General features: G+C 43.2%; 1 protein-coding gene across 2 annotated transcripts in view; it reads right to left on the bottom strand.

Moving 5' to 3' along the window:
• The window catches only part of CSMD2 (CUB and Sushi multiple domains 2), a 665,093-nt gene that overhangs the window by 248,314 nt on the left and 393,675 nt on the right, over positions 1–23,104 (bottom strand). For both annotated transcript variants that reach the window (XM_029230811.1, XM_029230813.1), the window contains exon 14: positions 2,141–2,467. In XM_029230811.1, coding sequence (XP_029086644.1) covers positions 2,141–2,467 — 327 coding nt within the window. The remainder of the gene's footprint in view (positions 1–2,140; positions 2,468–23,104) is intronic.

The raw sequence follows: 23,104 nt of genomic DNA, 5'->3' as shown, positions 1-23,104 counted from the left end.
TGTGGAGAGAGCTGTCTTGGGGGCGGGGGGATGCGAGCTCCCCGACATTGGGCAAATTCCAGCTCTTCCCAGACAATCGTCAGTTGGGACGTGACTGAGGAGATGCACGTCCTGCGGGGGAGACTACACTAGTTCCCAAACACTTGCCTGTGGACTGTGGCTCACTAGCTACATCAGAATCACCCCAGAAGCCTGTAAAAAATGTAGATTCTAGGGCCTCACCCCTTAGAGATTTTGATTCATCAGGTCTAGGATGGGGCTCAGATTTTTAAAAGTTATTGCTACCTATCCATCCCACTCTATCTGTATTAATGCACAGAAAATTACCTGTAATGTCTGTAATAGTGTTCACCAAATATTGGCAAGAATCATCTCTGGGTGGGGGGATCTAGGGTGGTAGTCAGCATTTCTTCCTTGGCCTGCCCCTGTTTTTTGATTACTGGCGTATTGGATGTGTATCATTTTTACAATGGTGGAGGAACCTTCGAGAGGGATGCTGGGTAAGAGCTTGATCATCAGGTCGGGTTTGCTGCTTTCTGCCTCTTCCTCCTGAGGATTTGGCATTTGCTCCTCTCCTGGAAAGTGGGGACCTACTAGGATATGGTTTTCCTCGGAGACTATGAGTATTTGTTTCTGACCCAGGTCCTCCATCGGTGTATCCACACCTGCTTTGAACCTGTAGAGTCCTCGGCCCTCCCCATCCTGGATAAGTCGGCTTCCCTGGGACAGCTCTCACCCTTCTTTTTCCCACTCCCATCAGGAGGAAGAGCATTTAGCCATTCATGGATCTTTCCATTCAATAAATATTTACTGGTCCTCACCATGTACCAGACCCTGAACTGGGCAGAGGGCATAGAAAGATAAGTAATACATACCCCCATCTTTCCAGAGCTCATGACCTCATGGGAAAGTAGGGATGAGGACAGATAAACTAAAAGCCAGTGCTGCAGTGCTAGACTGGGAAGATTAGGGAAGACAGAACTGGGCTCTGCTTCCTCCTGCCCACAAATGATGGGAAGAGGAGTGCCCGGGAGGAGGCATCCCTGGGAAGATGGATTGTTTCTATCAAGTCCGGCATCCCGAAGAAGGTGTTGAGGGCTTTAGCTTGGAATCTGGGGTCCCCAATGACCCCTGTTTGGCACTTATTGTCTTCAGCTCAACTAGATCCTGGGGACAGATGGGACAAGGAAGCAAGACCTCTCTGCCAAGGGTGGGAGGGGGGCTGGGCGGAGATCAGTTCTATCAGAAAGTGCTGGAGGGACAAGCACTGCGTGTGTGCTGTGTGCGTGGGGCGGAGCTTGAACTGGGGACTTGCATTTCACAAACAGCCTCTGGGAAAGGATCTGGTTAATTTGCTCAGACGGACCCAGCCTCAGCCGGCTCTGAAGATTTGCCATTGGCCAAGTTCACCGGGTCCGTAGCTGGTTCCGCCCTGAACAGCACCTCTTGCTACCTTTGCCGCTGGCTGTTTCTACTCTCCAAGCTTCTGCCCCGCCCAACCCCCGAGACACAGAAACGACAGTAATCACTGCTGAGCTTCAGTTTGCTTCCAGAGAAGGGGCCAAGGGCTAAAACTGGAGGTGACAACTTTGGGACTGTGGGCCTGAGAGGGGCCATGAGGAAATGCCCCAAGAGTTGGCTCTAATGAGTCTCAGAGCCAAACAGAAACACTGCTCTAGATTTCTGTTTCTGGTTTGCCTATGGGAATAGGAACTGGCAAAGTGTGAGCAGCCCCACGGGGAATACACGAAGTTGGCAGTGAGTAGGCGTCCAAGGACTTGGGGGAGCACATCAGAGAGGCGTCGGTAGCTAGAAGAGGATGGGGAAGGCTTGCTCTCCCTTGGGCCCTTCCTGGTTCTAGCTGGGCCTTCTAGGAGGGGGAGGGTGGGAGGGAGAAATGAGGCCCCAGGCTCCTTTCACATTATATGGCACACCCAGAGGAAATAAATGCTCAAGAGAGAGTGACGCCACAGAAAAGAACTCTTTCCGCTATTCCCTTCATGCTGGAGCCCCATGCCTGGCTCTGCAGCCTCGCAAGGCTTTTGGAACTGGTCCACCCACATCAACACTCCTCTGCTGGAGCCCCCTCCACTGGACAACCCCAGAGGGACGGTCAGCTGAGGACACAGCCTGGACTCACTAGTAAAGGTGATGTTGAAGCCCCTCTTCCCCGTGGAGTGGTCGGTCTGGAACTCAAGACGCGCCACGTGGCCACTGCTTGTGATGGAGGAAGGGAGTTGGTTTCCCGAGAAGGTGCCCAGGACTGGGGCCTCAGCCGTGGCCCCGTCCTTGATGACCAGGAAGTCAAACTGAGGCTCCACATCAATGTCATTGAAGGCCAGGTGGATGCGGCTCTCGGGCCGCGCGAGGATAAGCCAGACGCAGTGGAGGTGGTTGCCGTAGTCTTCCGGGTAGTTAGGTGACAGGACGACCCCAGAGGGGCTGGTGAAGTTGAAGAAGCAGGAAACTGCAAGAGAAGAGCCGTGGAGGTCAGTGAGCATCCCTGGTATTGTGCCTGGGCCACTGAGGGCTGGCGGGGGAGCATTTCTTAGTCTAAGAGCAATAGAGAGAAAGGGTGACACGAGGGTTGGGCTAGACTGGCTGGGCTCTGAGCTCTAGGTGGGAGACATGCTGGGTTCCATGCCACACGTGGTGTTGGGAAGGGTCCCTCTGGCAAACCACAGACAAGGTGGAGCTGGTCTTCTCCTGGCCCTCTCTCCGTTTCAGTGAGCCCACCCCAGGCAGGGTCTGCATGCTTCTCGGTCCCTTGCGTTGGGGAAAAAAACCCACCATTCAAGCTTAAATGTAGTCCCAGTGTCTGGCTCCTTTTAGCTGGTGGTGGTCCCCTGGGTGGTAACCAGGGTGGAGATATTCCAAGTCCATTTCTATCTTTTAAACATTTTTAGTGGGGAAATGATAGGCGTGCCCCTGGGGATTCTGCCAGCCTCGAAGCTACAAAACTATGCTAAGGAGGCGCTAGGTAGGCACCATCTTTCAGAGCCCAAAGCTTTGGAAGAAACTGGGGGAGAGAGGTGACAGTGCCTTATCTTGAGGCCCTGCACGCTTTCCAAGGATCTTCTGAAAATCTTTATTTTCAACCCTTTCCATGCCAGTAACTAACAGACCCTGGAACAAGGCTGAGGCATAGCAAAGTGCTATAAATGGAAAAACAAACAAACACTAAACCAAAATTAAAAAGAAAAATAACAGAATGAAAAAGAATTGCAACACATATGCCAAAGGACAGCTATCAATATTGAATTAGAGCTTTTATAATTGTATAAGAACGTCACCAAGATGACCAAACAGTGTGCTCAGGGGATTCATATGAGAGAACATAGGATTAATATGAAAACACAGTCCATTTCACTAGAAAAAAAATAAACAACCCATACTGTTGAGGCTTCGTGAAAACTCATACGTATTTATGGCCAGTTGCTATAATCCTTTTGGAAGGGAGTGTATACATTCTCACCAGCAGCCACAACACTCTACAAATATTCTGACTCAGTGATCTCTAGGAATTAATTCAAAAGAAAAAGAGCCACGTGGACAAAGATGTTTACAGGGACATAATTTTATTACAGAGGAAAAACTGTGAACAACCTACATGCCAGCCCAATAATGCGAGGTAAATTATAGCCTTTAATGTGGTGCAGTTTGAACACAATCGTTAAAGTGATAAATATGACCCTGTAGAAAGAAGAATGTTAAACATTTTAAAGTAAAACTGTACCTCATAAAATTATATGCATGCTTTGGATTAGAGCTATTAAATATTTACTTATATATGGGTAAAGACTGGACATGAGCCCCCAAATAAAAATTGTATTAGAGTAAAAGGTTTGGGGGTGATAGTTTTTCAAAATGAAAGCAATATTTAATTTTTCTGACTGCAAAAATGATATAGGCTCATTGAAACATTTTTTAATATATAAAAGTGTAAAGAAGGTAGAAACGAATATGGACAAACATTTAAGTGCCTTTATAACATTTATAGTGATGTTTGGTATTAATTATATTGAAATTAAAGTATAATATTTGACTTATTAATTATAATGAAGCTAAGGTGAAAAATAATAATAAGATCATGTTTGCAAAAGAAAAAAATAAGAACACAAAACAAAGGGATTGGTGATTCCTCCCGTTGAGTGTCTCTTTCCTCTGCCTGACTCTACCCACCTTCCCCTTTTCTGCATTAGGTATTACTTTTTCAACCTGCTACTCAAAGCCCTTCCATCAAATTCAGCGAAGTGAACCTGGTCCCGAGGACACAATCAGTCTCATCCCTATAATCTCTGTATTTTATAAGTATTGGAAGTTCGAGTCAAGGGGAGAGAAGGACATGAAAAAGCTTTTAGGCAACACAAGGTATAGTTACTAGTAATTGCCATTGTATATTATTGGGCATTTACTAAGTACAGGCACTGTTCTGAACACTTTCATCAATTACTCAATTTAACTGTCACAAGCACGGCACGAGGCAGGTACTGTTATTAGCCCCATTTAAAAATGAAGACCCTGCGGCACGCAGAGATTAAGTAGCTTGCTAGGGCTGCGCGGCCAGTAGATGTTAGCAGCAAGTGCAAATCCACGCAAATCCATGCAAATTCACATCCACCTGACTCCACGGGTCAAGCCCTTAGCCACCCGGCAACACCGTCTCCCAGTATGAGGACAGTACTGCTCACAAAGTCTAATAGTGGAGTCCCTGGGGGTGTTCTTAGAATCTGTTAAAGATTCATCTGTTAACCCCAAGCATTGTAACAGCCCTGAACTGGAGGTTCTAGGCTGGACACAGATGCCCCCACACAGCTATCTCATCTATGGCTTTGTGGTAGTCCAGCTGGGAGCATAAAACAAATAATGAGGAATGTGAAACCAACAAAGACCACTACCTTGAAGACAGAAGGGGAAAAACCACATGGCCTGTCTACCAGCAGAACAACACCAAGGTGGACCAAAGACAAAGAAAAGCTCTATGATTTCAAAGGCACTGAAAGCATGAGAACAAATGGATTTGCTGCAGAGAATTTAATTAACATCACCTGAGTCCCCACCCCGACTCCATCACTCTGTCACATTTTTTTCTTTATACCCTTTATCCAGAGTTGCCATGTTGTAAAGCTCCAGGGGCAACATTTTGAGCAGCTATACATGGCAGATCTACCTATCACTCTCTAAAATTACCTTGTTCACTGGCTTGTTTATGGTCTGTCCCTCCCTCTCCCCAGCACACACACATGTACTCCACGAGGGCAGAAATCTTGTCTGTTTGATTTCTCTGAATCCCTATGGCTCCCACAATGCCTGGTACATTGTTGGTGCTCAATCAATAATTGCTGAATGAATCAATGAGCATTTAATGGTTGATACCATCTGAAGAGATGGTGACATGGATACGCGTGCCTCACATCCCCACCCCGTTCCAAGCCCCAACCAAAAGAACTGACCAAAGTCTGTGTTAGCTCTGGAAACATGGAAAAAATACTATGCTGTGATCCTCAATGTATGTCTCTTAGACACAGTACAGATCCGTCCCTAAATAATTTAGAGTAGAAAAGAGTACGACCCAGCCAAATTGTCAAAGAACAAAGATGACAGAAACCGCTTCCAGTATCAAAGACCTCAAAAAGTATATTATCCATACAACACTAAAAAAATACTTCAAGATGTTATCAACCCAACCAAGAGATGAATCAAAATGCATAACGCAAGTATGAGAAAGTTATGTTTAATAAAAAATGAAAAAAGATTGGTGATAAGCAAATAAACAATATAGTAAAGAATCTAAATAATTGCTGTAAACATAGTTAGAAAACAGACTGCAAGTGTAACAAATATTTGTTGGAAGAGAAGATAAAAGATATCACTCCTGCCTAAATCCCAGGGTAAAATATTGCAGATTATTCTGATGTAAAGTATAAAGTTGAAGCAAGGAGATATGCTAATTTCCTCATTTTGTAAGAAATTCTGTTATATAGTTTCTGTGGTTAATTAGAGAAATATAGGTTAGAGTGTGTCTTTACAGATGTTAAGTATAATTAGTAATAGACTATAAAGTAGCTTATCTTCAAAATTACCAAAGGGGAAAAGGCAAAGCAGTCAATTTAGAAAAAAAGTGGAATTCAAAGGAAAACAACAAGGAATCAAAAAGAGGGGAAACGTAAAGTAGGATGCTAAAAAAGGAGGAAAAAGACAAAACATCATTTATGATAGCAAATGTATACAGGTTTATCTGTCTTAGAAAAATATAACCCTCATTTTGGGAAAAGACACACAACTTAAAGTGACTCAGAATAGTCAAGAATAAGGAAATGGGCCAAGATAGCTCAGACTTCAGATTAGAAGAGTGTTACAATTTACCAATGCCCAGGCCCCAAAGATTCCTATTTATTTGGTGGAGTACACCCAGGGCATCAGAGGTTCTAAAAGCTTCCGGGTGATCCCAGTGTGCAGCCAGGATTTGAGAGCTACTGGTGAAGGCAAATGCAAACCACAAAAAAAAGGAGTTTTAATACTAATATCAGATCCTTGGATGTTATAATATCACACCAGACTCCTCATGATTCTTTTTTTTTCAGTACAAGAGTCCTCTGGACTGCTACCAAGAGACATTTCCTCTTGCACCTGGAAAGAGACGGAACTGATAAACTGACACTAATAGAACAGAAATGTGGCCCTGTAAAGCAGTTTTCTATCCCAAGATATAATTCAGACTTGTTACAATGAGGGCAGGAAAAGGGAGTGTGCATTGTCCAACAAAGGTCTAACCTCTCTCACTCTGGAAAATTAGGTTTACATATTACAGTAGAATGTTTCTGTTGGAGGATAGAATTTGCTTCGCAGTGTCCCAAATGAGGATAACAAAACGTATTGTGATTGGATCTCATCACTATCAATCACCCAGGTAAAAGAGAAAGATGAGGTACCCTCTCCCTTTGGAAGCTCTTACCACATTGTGCTCATGGATCTTGACCTTGGATAAGCCTTTAAATGGTTCAGACTTTTGAAAAATAATAAAAGTGGAAACCTCATTACCAAATGGATGTATCATTACTGTGTATATATTGGATTATTATTCAATAGGACCTTGAGTAAGAAATAAAAGTTTTGTTGAAAAACCCTCTTTTACTATCTTTTCCTCAGGTGTTGTCACTGCTAGTTTTAGTGCTTTCAAAATGATAATTCAGTTACTAGGGACGCAATGAGACAAAACAAAATCTCAAATCCAAAGATGACATTTAAAAGCTGGATGACGTGCACATTCCAAAATGAAGATATGACGGTTATGATACATTTGGCCCCAAAACACTGAAACAGACAAAATAAACTAATTTTAGCACAGTGGTTAAGAATTCACCTGCCAATGCAGGGGACACGGGTTTGAGCCCTGGTCCAGGAAGATCCCACATGCCGCGGAGCAACTAAGCCCATGCACCACAACTACTAAGCTTGTGCTCTAGAGCCCGTGAGCCACTACTACTGAAGCCCGTGCACCTAGAGCCCATGCTCTGCAACAAGAGAAGCCACCAAAATGAGAAGTCCATGCACTGCAACGAAGAGTAGCCCCAGCTCGCTGCAACTAGAGAAAGCCCACGTGCAACAACGAAGACCCAATGCAGCCAAAAATAAATAAATAAAATTAAAAAACCCCAAAAAAACATAAGTGTTGGAGAAAAATATAATAATCTGAAGTCAAAAGTAAATAAAGTGGATCTGTAAAATACTATGAGTGTGTATATGTTATATGAAACTCTGTAACCTTCAAACAAGGAACAGCACCTTCTTCACAAGAGCCCTTGGAATATTACAGAAATGGACCCTATATTGGGCTACAACGAATTCTCCATAAACTCCTCCACAAAGCAAAAACTGTTGGGACACATTTTCTATTCACAGTGCAACTAAGCTACAAATCAATAATAAAAGAATGACTACGAACCTGCAGCCTGCGAAAAGGAGATGCCAAACACAGTAAGTTAAACAAAATGAGAAGACAGAGAACTATGCAACAGATGCAGGAGCAAGGTAAAAACCCACCAGACCAAACAAATGAAGAGGAAATAGCCAGTCTACCTGAAAAAGATTTCGGAGTAATGATGGTAAAGATGATCCAAAGTCTTGGAAACAGAATGGAGAAAATACAAGAAACGTTTAACAAGGACCTAGAAGAACTAAAGAGCAAACAAACAATGATGAACAACACAATAAATGAAATTAAAAATTCTCTAGAAGGAATCAATAGCAGAATAACTGAGGCAGAAGAACGGATAAGTGACCTGGAAGATAAAATAGTGGAAATAACTACCACAGAGCACAATAAAGAATGAAAAGAATTGAGGACAGTGTCAGAGACCTCTGGGACAACATTAAATGCACCGACATTCAAATTATAGGGATCCCAGAAGAAGAGGAGAAAAAAAGAAGGACTGAGAAAACATTTGAAGAGATTACAGTTGAAAACTTCCCTAATATGGGAAAGGAAATAGACAATCAAGTCTAGGAAGTGCAGAGAGTCCCATACAGGATAAATCCAAGGAGAAACATGCCAAGACACACATTAATCAAACTATCAAAAATTAAATACAAAGAAAAAATATTAAAAGCAGTAAGGGAAAAGAAATACATAACATAAAAGGGAATCCCCATAAGGTTAACAGCTGATCTTTCAGCAGAAACTCTACAAGCCAGAAGGGAGTGGCAGAACATATTTAAAGTGATGAAAGAGAAAAACCTACAACCAAATTACTCTACCTAGCAAGGATCTCATTTAGATTTGACAGAGAAATTAAAACCTTTACAGACAAGCAAAAGCTAAGAGAATTCAGCACCACCAAACCAGCTTTACAATAAATGCTAAAGGAACTTCTCTAGGCAGGAAACACAAGAGAAGGAAAAGAGCTACAATAACAAACCCAAACAATTAAGAAAATGGTAATAGGAACATACATATCGATAGTTATCTTAAATGTAAATGGATTAAATGCTCCCACCAAAAGACATAGACTGGCTGAATGGATACAAAAACAAGACCCGTATATATGCTGTCTACAAGAGACCCACTTCAGACCTAGGGACACATACAGACTGAAAATGAGGAGATGGAAAAAGATATTCCATACAAATGGAAATCAAAAGAAAGCTTGAGCAACAATTCTCGTATCAGACAAAATAGACTTTAAAATAAAGACCATTACAAGAGACAAAGGACACTACATAATGATCAAGGGATCAATAAAAGAAGAAGATATAGCAATTGTAAATATTTATGCCCCCAACATAGGAGTACCTCAATACATAAGGCAAATGCTAACAGCCATAAAAGGGGAAATCAACAGTAACACAATCATAGTAGGGGACTTGAACACCCCACTTTCACCAATGGACATATGAACCAAAATGAAAATAAATAAGGAAACACAAGCTTTAAATGACACATTAAACAAGATGGACTTAATTGATATTTATAGAATATTCCATCCAAAAACAACAGAATACACTTTCTTTTCAAGGGCTCATGGAACATTCTCCAGGATAGATCACATCTTGGGTCACAAATCAAGCCTTGGTAAATTTAAGAAAATTGAAATCATAGCAAGTATCTTTTCTGAACACATGCTATGAGACTAGATATCAATTAAAGGAAAAAATTGTAAGAAATACAAACACATGGAGGCGAAAGAATACACTACTAAATAACCAAGAGATCATTGAAGAAATCAAAGAGGAAATTAAAAATTACCTAGAAACAAATGACAATGAAAACACGACGACCCAAAACCTATGGGATGTAGCAAAAGCAATTCCAAGAGGGAAGTTTATAGCAATACAATCCTACCTCAAGAAAAAAGAAACATCTCAAATAAACAACCTAACCTTACACCTAAAGCAATTAGAGAAAGAACAAAAAAACCCCAAAGTTAGTGGAAGGAAAGAAATCATAGAGATCAGATCAGAAATAAATGAAAAAGAAATAAAGGAAACAATAGCAAATTTCAAGAACTAAAAGCTGGTTCTTTGAGAAGATAAACAAAATTGATAAACCATTAGCCAGGCTCATCAAGAAAAAGAGGGAGAGGATTCAAATCCATAAAATTAGAAATGAAAACGGAGAGGTAACAACTGACACTGCAGAAATACAAAGGATCATTAGAGATTACTACAGGCAACTCTATGCCAATAAAACGGACAACCTGGAAGAAATGGACAAATTCTTAGAAAAGCACAACCTTCCGAGACTGAACCAGGAAGAAATAGAAAATATAAACAGACAAATCACAAGCACTGAAATTGAAACTGTGATTAAAAATCTTCCAACAAACAAATGCCCAGGACCAGATGGCTTCACAGATGAACTCTATCAAACATTTAGAGAAGAGCTAACACCTCTCCTTCTCAAACTCTTCCAAAATACAGCAGAGGGAGGAACACTCCCAAATAATTCTACGAGGCCACCACCACCCTGATACCAAAACCAGACAAGCATGTCACAAAGAAAGAAAACTACAGGTCAATATCACTGATGAACGTAGATGCAAAAATCCTCAACAAAATACTAGCAAACAGAATCCAACAGCACATTAAATGGATCATACACCATGATCAAGTGGGGTTTATCACAGGAATGCAAGGATTCTTCAGTACACGCAAATCAATCATTGTGATACACCATATTAACAAACTGAAGGGGAAAAAACCATATGATAATCTCAATAGAAGAAAAAGCTTTCAACAAAATTCAACACCCATTTATGATAAAAACTTTCAAGAAAGTAGGCATAGAGGGAACTTACCTCAACATAATAAAGGCCATATATGACAAACCCACAGCCAACATCGTTCTCAATGGTGAAAAACTGAAACCATGTCCACTAAGATCAGGAACAGGACAAGGTTGCCCACTCTCACCACTATTATTCAACATAATTTTGGAAGTTTTTGCCACAGCAGTCAGAGAAGAAAAAGAAATAAAAGGAATCCAAATCAGAAAAGAAGAAGTAAAATTGTCACTGTTTGCAGATGACATGATACTATACATAGAGAATCCTAAAGAGGCTACCAGAAAACTACTAGAGCTAATCAGTGAATTTGGTAAAGTAGCAGGATACAAAATTAATGCACAGAAGTCTCTTGCATCCCTACACACTAATGATGAAAAATCTGAAAGTGAAGTTAAGGAAACACTCCCATTTACCATTGCAACAAAAAGAATAAAATACCCAGGAGTAAACCTACCTAAGGAGACAAAAGACCTGTATGCAGAAAACTATAAGACACTGATGAAAGAAATTAAAGATGATACAAACAGATGGAGAGATATGCCATGTTCTTGGATTGGAAGAATCAACATTGTGAAAATGACTATACTACCCAAAGCAATCTACAGATTCAATGCAATCCCTATCAAACTACCAATGGCATTTTTCACAGAACTAGAACAAAAAATTTCACAATTTGTATGGAAACACAAAAGACCCCAAATAGCCAAAGCAATCTTGAGAAAGAAAAATGGAGCTGGAGGAATCAGCCTCCCTGACTTCAGACTATACTACAAACTACAGTAATCAAGACAGTATGGTAGTGGCACAAAAACAGAAACATAGAGCAATGGAACAGGATAGAAAGCCCAGAGATAAACCCACGCACATATGGTCACCTTATTTTTGATAAAGGAGGCAAGAATATATAGTGGAGAAAAGACAGCCTGTCCAATAAGTGGTGCTGGAAAATTTGACAGCTACATGTAAAAGAATGAAATTAGGAACACTCCCTAACACCATACACAAAAATAAACTCAAAATGGATTAGAGACCTAAAAGTAAGGTTAGACACTATAAAACTCTTAGGGGAAAACATAGGCAGAACACTCTGTGAGATAAATCACAGCAAGATCCTTTTTGATTCACCTCCTAGAGAAATGGAAATAAAAGCAAAAACAAACAAATGGGACCTAATGAAATGTAAAAGCTTTTGCACAGCAAAGGAAACCATAAACAAGACAAAAAGACAACCCTCAGAATGGGAGAAAATATTTGCAAATATGCAAAAAACTGACGAAGGATTAATCTCCAAAATATACAAGCAGTTCATGCAGCTCAGTATCAAAATAACAAACAATCCAATCCAAAAATGGCAGAAGACTAGATAGACTTTTCTCCAGAGAAGATATACAGATTGCCAACAAACACATGAAAGGGTGCTCAACATCACTAATCATTAGAGAAATGCAAATCAGAACTACAATGAGGTATCACCTCATACCAATCAGAATGGCCATCATCAAAAAATCTACAAACAATAAATGCTGGAGAGGGTGTGGAGGAAAGGGAACCCTCTTGCACTGTTGGTGGGAATGTAAGTTAATACAATCACTATGGAGAACAGTATGGAGGTTCCTTAAAACACTAAAAATAGAATACCATATGCCCCAGCAATCCGACTACTGGGCCTATACCCTGAGAAAACCATAATTCAAAAAGAGACATGTACCACAGTGTTCACTGCAGCTCTATTTACAATAGCCAGGACGTGGAAGCAACCTAAGTGTCCATCGACAGATGAATGGGTAAAGAAGACGTGGCACATATATACAATGGAATATTACTCAGTCATAAAAAGCAATGAAATTGAGTTATCTGTAGTGAGGTGGATGGACCTAGATTCTGTCATACAGAGTTAAGTAAGTCAGAAAGAGGAAAACAAATACCATATGCTAACACACATATGTGGAATCTAAAAAAAAAATGGTCCTGATGAACGTAGGGTCAGGACAGGAATAAAGATGCAGATGTAGAGTTGTACCTGAGGACACGGGGACAGGGAAGGGCAAGCTGGGACGAAGTGAGAGAGGAGCACTGACATATATACACTACCAAATGTAAACTAGATAGCTAGTGGGAAGCAGCTGCATAGCACAGGGAGATCAACTCAGAGCTTTGTGACCACCTAGAGGGGCAGGATAGGGAGGGTGGGAGGGAGGTGCAAGAAGGAGGGGATATGGTGATATATGTATACATACAGCTGATTCACTTTGTTATACAGAAGAAACTAACACAACATTGTAAAGCAATTTTACTCCAATAAAGATGTTACAAAAATAATAAAAGAATGAAGAAAACCCCTAATCACCCAAAAAGTTAATAAACCCTTTCCTAAATAAGTTCTTGAGCTTAAAGACGAAACAAAGGCTGTCAGTACAGACTACTTATAATGATGATGATGATACTAGGCCAAAGCTGTATTTGAGGGAAAATTAATAGCCTTAATCATTATTAAGTAAAAAAGAAATAAGTGAAATGAGCATTTATACTAAGAAAGTGACAAAGAGAATAACTAAAGAAAATTAAGGAGAAAAGGGAGAATAAACTTAATAAAGATAAAAGCAGAAAAAAGTTAACGAGGAGACCAGCAAAAGAGAAACTTCTTATTGGTCTACTCAAGAAGTAAAGAGGGAAGATATATACATAGAGACAGGATACTAAAATTAAGGAGATAAGCCAATTATAAAAGAGTAGTATGTACAACATACTAATAAAATTGAAATATTCACAAAATGGAGAATTTCCCAGGAAATTTTAAATTACAAAAATTGTGTGAAGAGAAAAACTGGAGGAGACAGGAAAACATCTAGGGAATAGGTATTTTTAGGGCCAGAGCTTTTAAATTTTAAGCAAGCTATAGTAGCTAGGCTATTTAATTAGTCTTGATACAAATATTCCCCTAAGATAGTATGCATGATACACATATTCACACTCATCTACTCACACAGCAATACACCCACAGTGTAAAAAAATCTTATTTGTAAAGTGCTACCAAGTCAAATTCAGCCCTAAAACAATAAGTAATCATGACCTATATAATAAAATCAACAAGACTTTATTGATAGGCAGAAAATTGAAAAATGAGAGACAAACTTTTTCCTGGATGATGAGTTCATATTGTTAAGATAACAATTATCTTCATATCATTGTATAAATTTAACGTAATTCCAGGCAAAATTTAATGTAATTCCAGACAAGGCCCACACTGATTTTTTTTTTTTTTCTGGAGCTTAAAACAACTATAAGATTGATCTGTTGAGAGAGACAAGGAAAAACAGCATATGAGGTGGTGCTAGCTGGCATTGCAAGACATCATATGTCTTAACCCATCAACCCTCACAGCAGCCCTCTGAGGTGGATACTATTATTATCCCCATTTTACAGATGCAGGTGCTGAGTCTGGGTGTTCAAGTAACGTGCCCACAGTCACAAGGCATGTAAGTGATGGGGCCGGGATGTGAATGCAGTCAAGCTGGTTCCAAAGCCCAAGCTCTCAACCACAATACTGATTTTCTCCAGTGGCAGGGAGGCTTACCAACTCAGATATTAAAACATATTATAAAGCTGCAATAATAAAATCTGTAATGTATCAACTTCAAAGGAGAGATCAATGGAACCAGAAAAGAAAGTTCAGAAAAGGATACAGACATCCAAAAATGTAGTATATGATGAAGGGAGCTTTTTAAATTAGCAGGGTAAAGGTTGATTGATCAGTAAGGGATGCTTGGACAAATGTCTACCATTTGGATCTGGAATGGAGAAATTAGATCCACGTTTCACTCAGTACACCATAGAAGTACTAGAAGAAAATATAAGGAATATTTGTATAATCTCAGAGGTGGGGAAGGACTTAGCATTATACTAAGGTTAGAATCATAAAGGAAACAGTATTTTAAGTTACAGAAATGAAAAACTTTGGGATTTCAAATATCACCATAAAAGGTAAATAGTGAGGACCAAATGAAATATTTGCAAGATATTACAATTAAATATGTACTATGTTTAACATATGAAGAACTACAATTCCACAAAAAGATAAACACTCAAAATAGAAGTATGGGCTAAGGTAATTAAGAGGCAACTAACAAGTGAATAAAGTTGGTCAATAAAGATTGGGGAAATGTACAATATTATAAGAAAACAAAAACTTCAAACAATAGGGCTATCAAGTTGGCAAAGAAAAAACAGACAGCGTGGAACTTTGCAAGAGGATGGAGAGAAGCTGGCAGGGTAGATGGAGACAAAGCAGATGAAGGTAGGAGGAAAAACAAGAGAGTGGTTTCCAGAAGGAGGGAAGGGCTACCTGTCCGGAAATAGAGTGGAGCATCTGGGTAAAACCCTTTGGGTTTTAGCAACAGGAGGCTCATTGGTGACCTCGGTGAGAGCAGTTTCCAGGTGTGGTGGACACAGAGGTCAGAACGGATGGGGTGAGAGGGGACTGGGAAGTAAGGAGTGGTCACAGCAAGGAAACACATCCCGTCAAAGGAGTCTGGTCGCGAAGGAGAGTATTCAAGAACGGGCAGGATGTGGGAGGTGTGAAGAAAGAGTTTTACTTTTAAGAAAAGAGGGACCTGGGGAAATTTAAATGGTGATGGGAAGGACGTAGCAGAAGGGAGAGGCTGAGACAGAAGAAAGAGGATGAATGACATGAGGCATAGATTCCTGAGAAGGTGGGAGGCGAGGGGGAATCTATAGGAAAATGTTTGAAACAGTGACTCTTCGTGAAAGCAATGTGGTGGGTCATGGGCTGGATGCTACAATAAAAGAAAAAAAACAAAAACAAAAGGAAGAGAATGGGAAATAACTGAGTGCACTATAGGGATAAAGGTAAGTACTGTTTGTGAATCTGTTTCAAGCATGTGTGAGTGTGTGCTACACTGCATTTCTTACTGTTAGTTTAAAGGTGTTTGAAGGTACCTGATCTAAAGCCAAAATGGGATGCATCAACTACAGGGGGGTTGGTTTTTGATGGGAGAGAGGAGTGAGTGAGCATCTCTGGTATTAAAGGTGGGAAGGTGAGAGGAAGGATGGGGATGGTGATGATCTGCAGGCTTGGTGTCTTTGGAATTTGGAAGTTGAGGACGTCGTCTGCCAGGTGGGAGACAAGGTCATTCTCCAGGGTAAGGTGAGGAGGGGCGCTGTTCCCAGGATGGGGTGGGGGGAGTGGAGAATGCTTGGCATAGCTTCCATGGGGAAGAGGAGATCAGACTGACTTAAGAAACACAGATGGATGCTGGGCACCGTGGCAGGCTTGATTGAGACTGGTGACCTTGAATTTGTAGCAGCACCAATTTGCCTGGTTGGGCGATTTTCTCCAGCAGTGCTCACCCAAGCAGGAGAGGCCCGTTCAGATTGTTCTTGCTTCACTGTGCACCTCTGAACCAGTAAACTGAGGTAGCTCTGCTGATGAATGCTAGAACTGAGCTGGAGCCAGAGGCTTTACAAAGCCACTAATGAATTCCTTTCACCTCTTTCTGCTCAGAAGCTCAGAGTACAGTAGTTTTCATCTGAGGTCTTTCAACATCTCTGGCACTGGAGCTGGTGAGAGTTATTATTTAACTTCCTTGGGCCTGAGGAAGCTGGGTGAGGTTTTCAAAGTCACATGCATGAGGCTGAAACTGGTCACCCAGCCGGGCTCAACCTTATCATAAACAAGATTAAGTTAATGCTGGGTTCTCTTTGAGGAGAACTGAAGATGCCTTCTAGAAACTCATACACATTCCAAAAGGAGCATCAGGCATAAACGGATGACGCTGTCCACATATTTCCTGAGCAAGGAACATGTCCTCTTCAATTCATATTTGATGTAATTTGATTGAAAAGCCATGAATTGTGTCAAGTTCTTGTGTTTCTTTGTTTTCTTCCATCCCCACCTCGCAGGCAGGCAAAAGCGCAGGCCCCCTGCGTTAGGTGAGCAGGGCATTCGACAGAGCTGAGCCCTCCCCCATTCCTGAAACGCTTCCTTTCTGTCTCCCGTGCAGGCCCCTTTGCATGGCCTTCGAATGTCTCCACCTAGCTGGAGTACTAATGGAGCATCTGCTGTGCGACAAACACTAATCTAGATATGGGAGGCAACCAACCAGACAGATCAAGTCCTCAGCTGGCATGAAGTTTACATTCTAATAGGTGGCAAAGAACATAAGACAGAGTGAAGGGAAAAGAGTGAATGGGGGAGGGGTGCTTGCTTTCAGTAAGGTGGTCAGTGTTGGCCCGTCTGAGGAGGCATCTTCTAGGATGTGGCCAGCTGTCCTAAGGGAAGATCATTCCAGGTGGAGGGAACTGCAAGTGCAAAGGCCCTGAGGTGGGAGCGAGCTTGGTGTATGTGAGGGACAGAAGGGAAGCCAATAGAGCAGGAGCAAGGTGAACCATGGAGCTAGGAACATGACATGAGTAGGAGAGGACGGCAAAGATCTTTTAGACTCAGGAGGAGTCTGGATTTTACCAGAGCAAATTAAATGAAAAATGGCCAAAACTGATCTCCTAGTCTTTTTTCCCAAAACTGGTTCTCCTAGACTCTTGCATCTGGAACATTCCCCGGCATCAGGGAATGATTCAGCTCTGCCGTCACCCAGTTATGGGCTTTCCCTTGGCCCCTTCCCACTTCCCACCACTCTTCCTTATGCCCTTGCCTCCTAAATGATACTGGTAGCCCAGACTCTCCCACACATTCATACTTGGTATGTAACTGTCTGATGTACCTCTCTGCTGGAGATCCCACCAGCACCCTGAATGCATGTCCAAAATTGATCTCTTTATCTATTTTCCTAAGCCTCCTTCATTCCTTACCTCCATGAATGACAATACCCAGCTGCCTAAGCAAAATGTATCAACTTCTTTTCCCTTTGCTCCCAAATCCAGTCTGTAACTAACTTCTGCTGATTCTATCTCTTCAGTGTCTCTTGTACTTGTCACAGCCCCAACACACCCTGTTAAGTGAAGGCCCTCTTCCTACTGCAATAGCCTATCTGGTTTTCTGTCTTTAAATCTCATTCCTTTTGAATCCATCCTACCTATTGGCTCCAGAATGAATTTTGTAAATCACAAATTCTCATGATATTTCATCTTTGCTTGGAACTCTTTAAATAAAGACCCCCTGTTGCACAGAAGATAAAGCCTAAACTTCTCAAAAGAGCACAAAAGGACCCTCAAAGACTAAAGGCCCTTGCCAAGCTCTTTTATCTTTATTTTTCCACCCCCCAACTCTCCCTGACATTCCAGCTACATTAGATTACTGCAGCCCTACAAATGTGCAAGGCTAACGCCAGGTCTTGCTCTATTTTCTCTTTCGAGAATATTCTCTCCCTTCCACCTGGAAAACTCTGTTATGCATCATTTCTGTAGAAATGATGTGTCCCCCCCACCTATTTATCCTTCCTAGCTGCAGCCATAGAGTCTGTACACCAGGCTCATCCCACTCAGTGCCTGCTGAGGTCTGAATGTTTGTGTTCCCCCAAATTCATATGTTGAAATCCTAGTGCCCAAAGGTGATGGTATTAGTAGGTGGGGCCTTTGGGAGCTCCTTAAATAATGAGGGTGGAGCCCTCATGAGTGGGATCAGTGCTTTATAAAAGAGTCTCCAGAGAGATCTGCTCCCCTCCTGCCATGTGAGGATACAAGGAGAAGACTGCGACCTGGAAGAGGACCTTTACCAACAAGGCTGGCACCCTGAACTCAGACTTCTAGCCTCCAGAACTGTGAGCAATACACTTCTGTGGTTTATAAGTTACCCAGTCTGTGGCATTTTACTATAGTAGCCCGAATGGACTAAGGCAGTACCCAAGCCACCCTTGGCTATAACCCCACCAGCCTGAGAGCTGAAGAATGAAACCCTGCATTAGTAGGCTCTGGGTTGCCAAGTGTCTTCCAAACCAGAGGCTCTCCCATCCCTACCATGCTGGCTTTGTCTACCTAATAACTCCAACACTAATATGAATAGTAATAACTATAATAAAAATAGGAAACCGGTACTTACTAAAAATTTGTTATCTGATTAGCACCGTAGATACAATAGTGAACAAGACATGTACTGTTTTGCCCTCAGGAAATTTACAGTCTAGGAGGGCACCAGACAATCAACAAATAACATAAGCATAGCTTATTGTGCTAGAGTGTATTATGTATTCACAACCATTCCTTCCCGCCCTGCCCTCGCCTTGCTTCCTTTTAGGCAGAGCCCTCCTGACCACCCCACTGACTTTGCGCTTGGCCTTGTGACTTGCTTTACCCCATGGAAGGTGAGTGGACACGGCATAGGACATGTGCATAGCAGGCACATCTAGAATAAGAGGCTATGTAGAGCTCCCCTGAGCCCTGCAGAGCTGCAACTGACCTACAGCCCTCACGCGACGCAAGTAAGAAATAAATATTTGTTGTTGCAAGTCATTGAGATCTTTGCACTGTTGATGCCACAGCAAAAGTTGACTAATATGCTTATGAAATGGGATATGGAGAAATCAGAAAGTGAAGGATAGCTCTTTCAGATAGGGTAGCTAGAGAAGGCCTCTCTGGAGAGGTGACAGCTTTAGGGGTGATGAGAAGGATCCAGCCTCCTGAGGAACATTCCAACATGGTGAACCTCAAGTCAAAGGCATTGAGGTAGGAGAGTTTAGTGTATCTGAGGGTCTGAAAGAGGGCCAGTGTGTCTGGGAAAAGTAAGCAAGTGGAGAGGGGCACGGGATGACGGGAGAGGGAGGAAGGGGTCCATTACAGCACCTCTTAGATCTTTGGCTCAGAGATCACCCTCAGTGATCATGGGTCATGGTTGGGGAGGCCACGTAATATAATGCCCAAATTGGGACACTTCTGAGAATGAAAGATGGTACCACTAATAATTACCTTAGGACAAAAGATGTAAACAGGGAGGGTCCCAAGCAAGTATGGATGTATGGTCACTCCACACGTGGTCTTTTTATTTCCCTTCCACAAAAGTATCCTTTATCCCGAGAAAGTAGCTTCTGCCTCAAGTTCCTCATTCACAATCCAATCCCCTTCTGGAATGGAATCTTAAATCAAAGCTCACTGGGAGGGGCCTAACAATTGCTAAATTCTTGTCTCCTGCGATTGGACCCTGATCCCTGTACCCCCTTAGAGGCTTGCTAGGTTCTTGGTATAAACTGACTGCTTATCGGCAAAGGCCAACGTCGCGGAATTACCCGCTGCCTGGAATTACCCTGCGGTCGTGATTGACTTTTGCCACACCTCTGGAGTAATGCCCACCCAAACCACTCCTGGCGCTTACCCTAGGCTTTAGGCCCTCTTCAGACCTGCTCAGAGGTCCTGGCCCAGGCCAGGCTCTGGGCTGGGGTCTTATGTACTCTGTAGCTGCTGGCTGAGGATCTCCTGCCACCGGCTCGAAGGACAGTTTTGGTCCCTTACGGAACAAAGCATGAAGAAAAATCCCTGCTCTCCGCTCCTGGGAAGGAAATGAGTCTACACTCCTGGGGCTCAGCTTTTACCTTGAAAACAGGCTATGAATTCTTCGGAAAGTATATGTAGGCAAACCAAGCCACCACCCCAAAGCTGGAGCAAATGTGAATCCTGGAAAATTTGGGTTTGCCTGCTGTTTTGAGCGGGGAGGTGGGGGGAAGCCTTCTGTACCTTGCTTTCTACTTCCACATGCAGAAAAATTAGATTGACAACTTCTAAATCACACCTTTGTTGTGACAATTCATTGTGCTGAAGCTTCTGAAGGCATGGGGTGTAGCCCCGTGCCTGGGCACGCGGGCGTTATACGTTCAATCTTTGTTGAATTTGCAACGAGAGGCATGTCTCAGTGCTGCTGCCGGAGGCCACGTCTCCACACAGGCCTCTGCTCGGCAGGTCTCCAAGTCTCAACCAGCCTGAGGAGGCAGCCAGAGCGGGGTCTCCTCACCTCTCCCCAGCATAGCCCATTCCTCAACCAAGCAAGACTCCAGATCGAAAGGTTTGCACTCTGGTCCTCAGTCCCTCTTCTCAGTGGATGAGCAGATAACTCCAAACCCAGAGGATTCTGACAAAACTCCTCCTTTGTGGGAATGAATGCTTGGCTGCTAAGACTCCGTGTGTCACCTTCTCTGGGAAGACCGACTTAGGGAAGGAGACGTATTCTGTCAGCTGCACGGAGGTGCCTGGAGCTGAACAGCTTGACACTTGAGTGTTGGCTATTCTGTCAGACTTGAGTTCTGTCTGGGATTCCAAGGTGCTGTGCCCTGTGGGGTGAGGAATGGATGCCCTGACGACTGGTCTTTCCACGTGCCAAGCAAAGGCTTCTCAAAAGCGCTTCTCACTGCTGTGAGGTCCTACAGCTGCCTGGGCTCAGCCCCCAGGATCTCTGAGTGATACTCGTGGGGACTCTCCTTGCCACAGGGCAGACCTCAGTGGACCTCTGTGCCCTCTGCTGGGGTTAGCTTCAACTGTTCTTAATTAACTTCATCAGCCAGACACAGGTATTAGCTGGCGAGAAAAGTATGCGGGCATGATGTAGCCCAAGAACCCAAGACTTCCTATTAGCCAGGGGAATTCAAGAAAGGGTGTAGACTACATCCCCCAAAGCTCAGAAGGTGCTTCTGGGACCCCTCGGAGAGCCCCACCATCTCCTCTGAGGCTGTCTCAGCAGAGCATCTTCACTCAGGCATTCTAGTGCTATCTATGGTCCTGGCCACCCTAAGCCCAGTCATAACCACAGACCACCAGCCACTGCAGACTGGACAAGAACACTTAGTGGCCGTTCCCCTGGATTGTAAGGGAGTATGTCTGGATTCCTTCTAGGGGAATCCACGATGATCCAGGGGAGTTTACAGTTAGCCTGAGAGAGCTACCTTCAAGACCAGGAGCTTGACCTGACTCCCTGAGCAAGATGGGAGTTAACCAGGTAGCCAAGGGGAGCAGTCCTGTACTCAGCCCATCTCCTGAGACCCCCAGATTGCCTTTGTACATAGGACTGGAGGAAGGGTCTTTGTTCCCCCAAGAGAGGTAGCCCAAGGCTCTCCTTGAAAGCCAACCCCTAGAAAAGGCAAGCAGTGCCTTCCCCAGGAACCACAGAGCCTGAGGACATCCACAACACCCAGCACTGATGGGGATGTACTTCTGGCCACGTGAGATGACAGGTTCATCCAGAGGCTCACAGGACGGGGGGAGGGTACTGGGAGAGCTTTGAGCCCCAGCCCCTGAGCCAGCAGCTGTGAAAACAGACCCTGACTAGAGAGGCTGTGTCTCCCCCATAGCTCTCTCAGCAGACACTGCAGAGCACCATGGAGAAGGCACGGTCTGTGCTGCTGCATGGGGAATGCACTTGGCATACACATAACTTTGAAAATTTTATAAAGGGAAAAGAACCTGTTTGCTCTGATTCCAAAGCTGAAAGCTGAAGTGAGAATGGTAGGTATACCCATTCCCCACCGGCCCTCAAGCAGAGGTCACAGTCCAGGATAAGACCCCTAAAGCTTGGTCAGTTTTTCCAGCCCCCAGTCCACCCAGGTGGCTGTGGTCCCCAGATGCCTTGGACCAGGACTCTTAGCTGTAGGAATATGGCCTTCAGACTGTTTCTGCAGCTTGGTTCTGGACCTGGGTTGGACTGGGCTGAAATTTTGCCCATGATCCTCCAAGAAATCTGAGAATCTTCCAACTGGAATACATTTTTCTTCCTTACATACTGGTAGCACTTTGTGGCCACATCTATAAATTGCAGTAATTCAAAGATTGCTTTATAATAAAAGTATGTGCTTGCCACACTCACTAGACCATGAGCTCTTGGCGGACAAGAACCATGTTAGAATTATGCCCATCCCTTTCCCAGTTCCCTTTTCCGACTGTCGGGTGTACAGCAGCCCCTCCCCTCCACATTTTGCTGCATTCAGAGAAGTGAAAGGCAGGCAGTCGCAACATCGAGTTGTAACGTCACAGTACTGAACTTTGCATCCCATGCCTCACTAGGATATCAATACTGAGGTCAACATTCCTTGGACCCCAGAAGGCCTCCACCATCGTAACCACCCGAGTTATGGCAGCCTCAGCCTGGCCAGCCTCATAGCAACAACATATGATCACAACATATGACCACGTACATCCCAGCCCCATGCCTCAAGAGGCTGCCATCTTGTCAGGGGACCAAGCCCCGCAGGAATGATCCCAAACACCCCTGCAAGCAACGGGCACACAGCAGGTATTCCCTATTAGCGGGGTTCACTAATCTGATCTAGAACACTTAGGAAGGCTTTAGAACAATCATTGCTGGGCCCCATCCCAGACCTGCTAAATCAGAATTTCTGGGGATGAGACCACGATTCTGTATTTTAAAAAGCCTG

This window comes from Monodon monoceros, unplaced genomic scaffold (genome assembly GCF_005190385.1).
Source record: "Monodon monoceros isolate NGI ecotype Baffin Bay Population unplaced genomic scaffold, NGI_Narwhal_1 Super_Scaffold_18, whole genome shotgun sequence".
In the NCBI taxonomy this organism is placed as follows: Eukaryota; Metazoa; Chordata; class Mammalia; order Artiodactyla; family Monodontidae; genus Monodon; species Monodon monoceros.
Note: the sequence above shows the minus strand (reverse complement) of the source record. Positions and strands in the feature narration are given on the sequence as shown.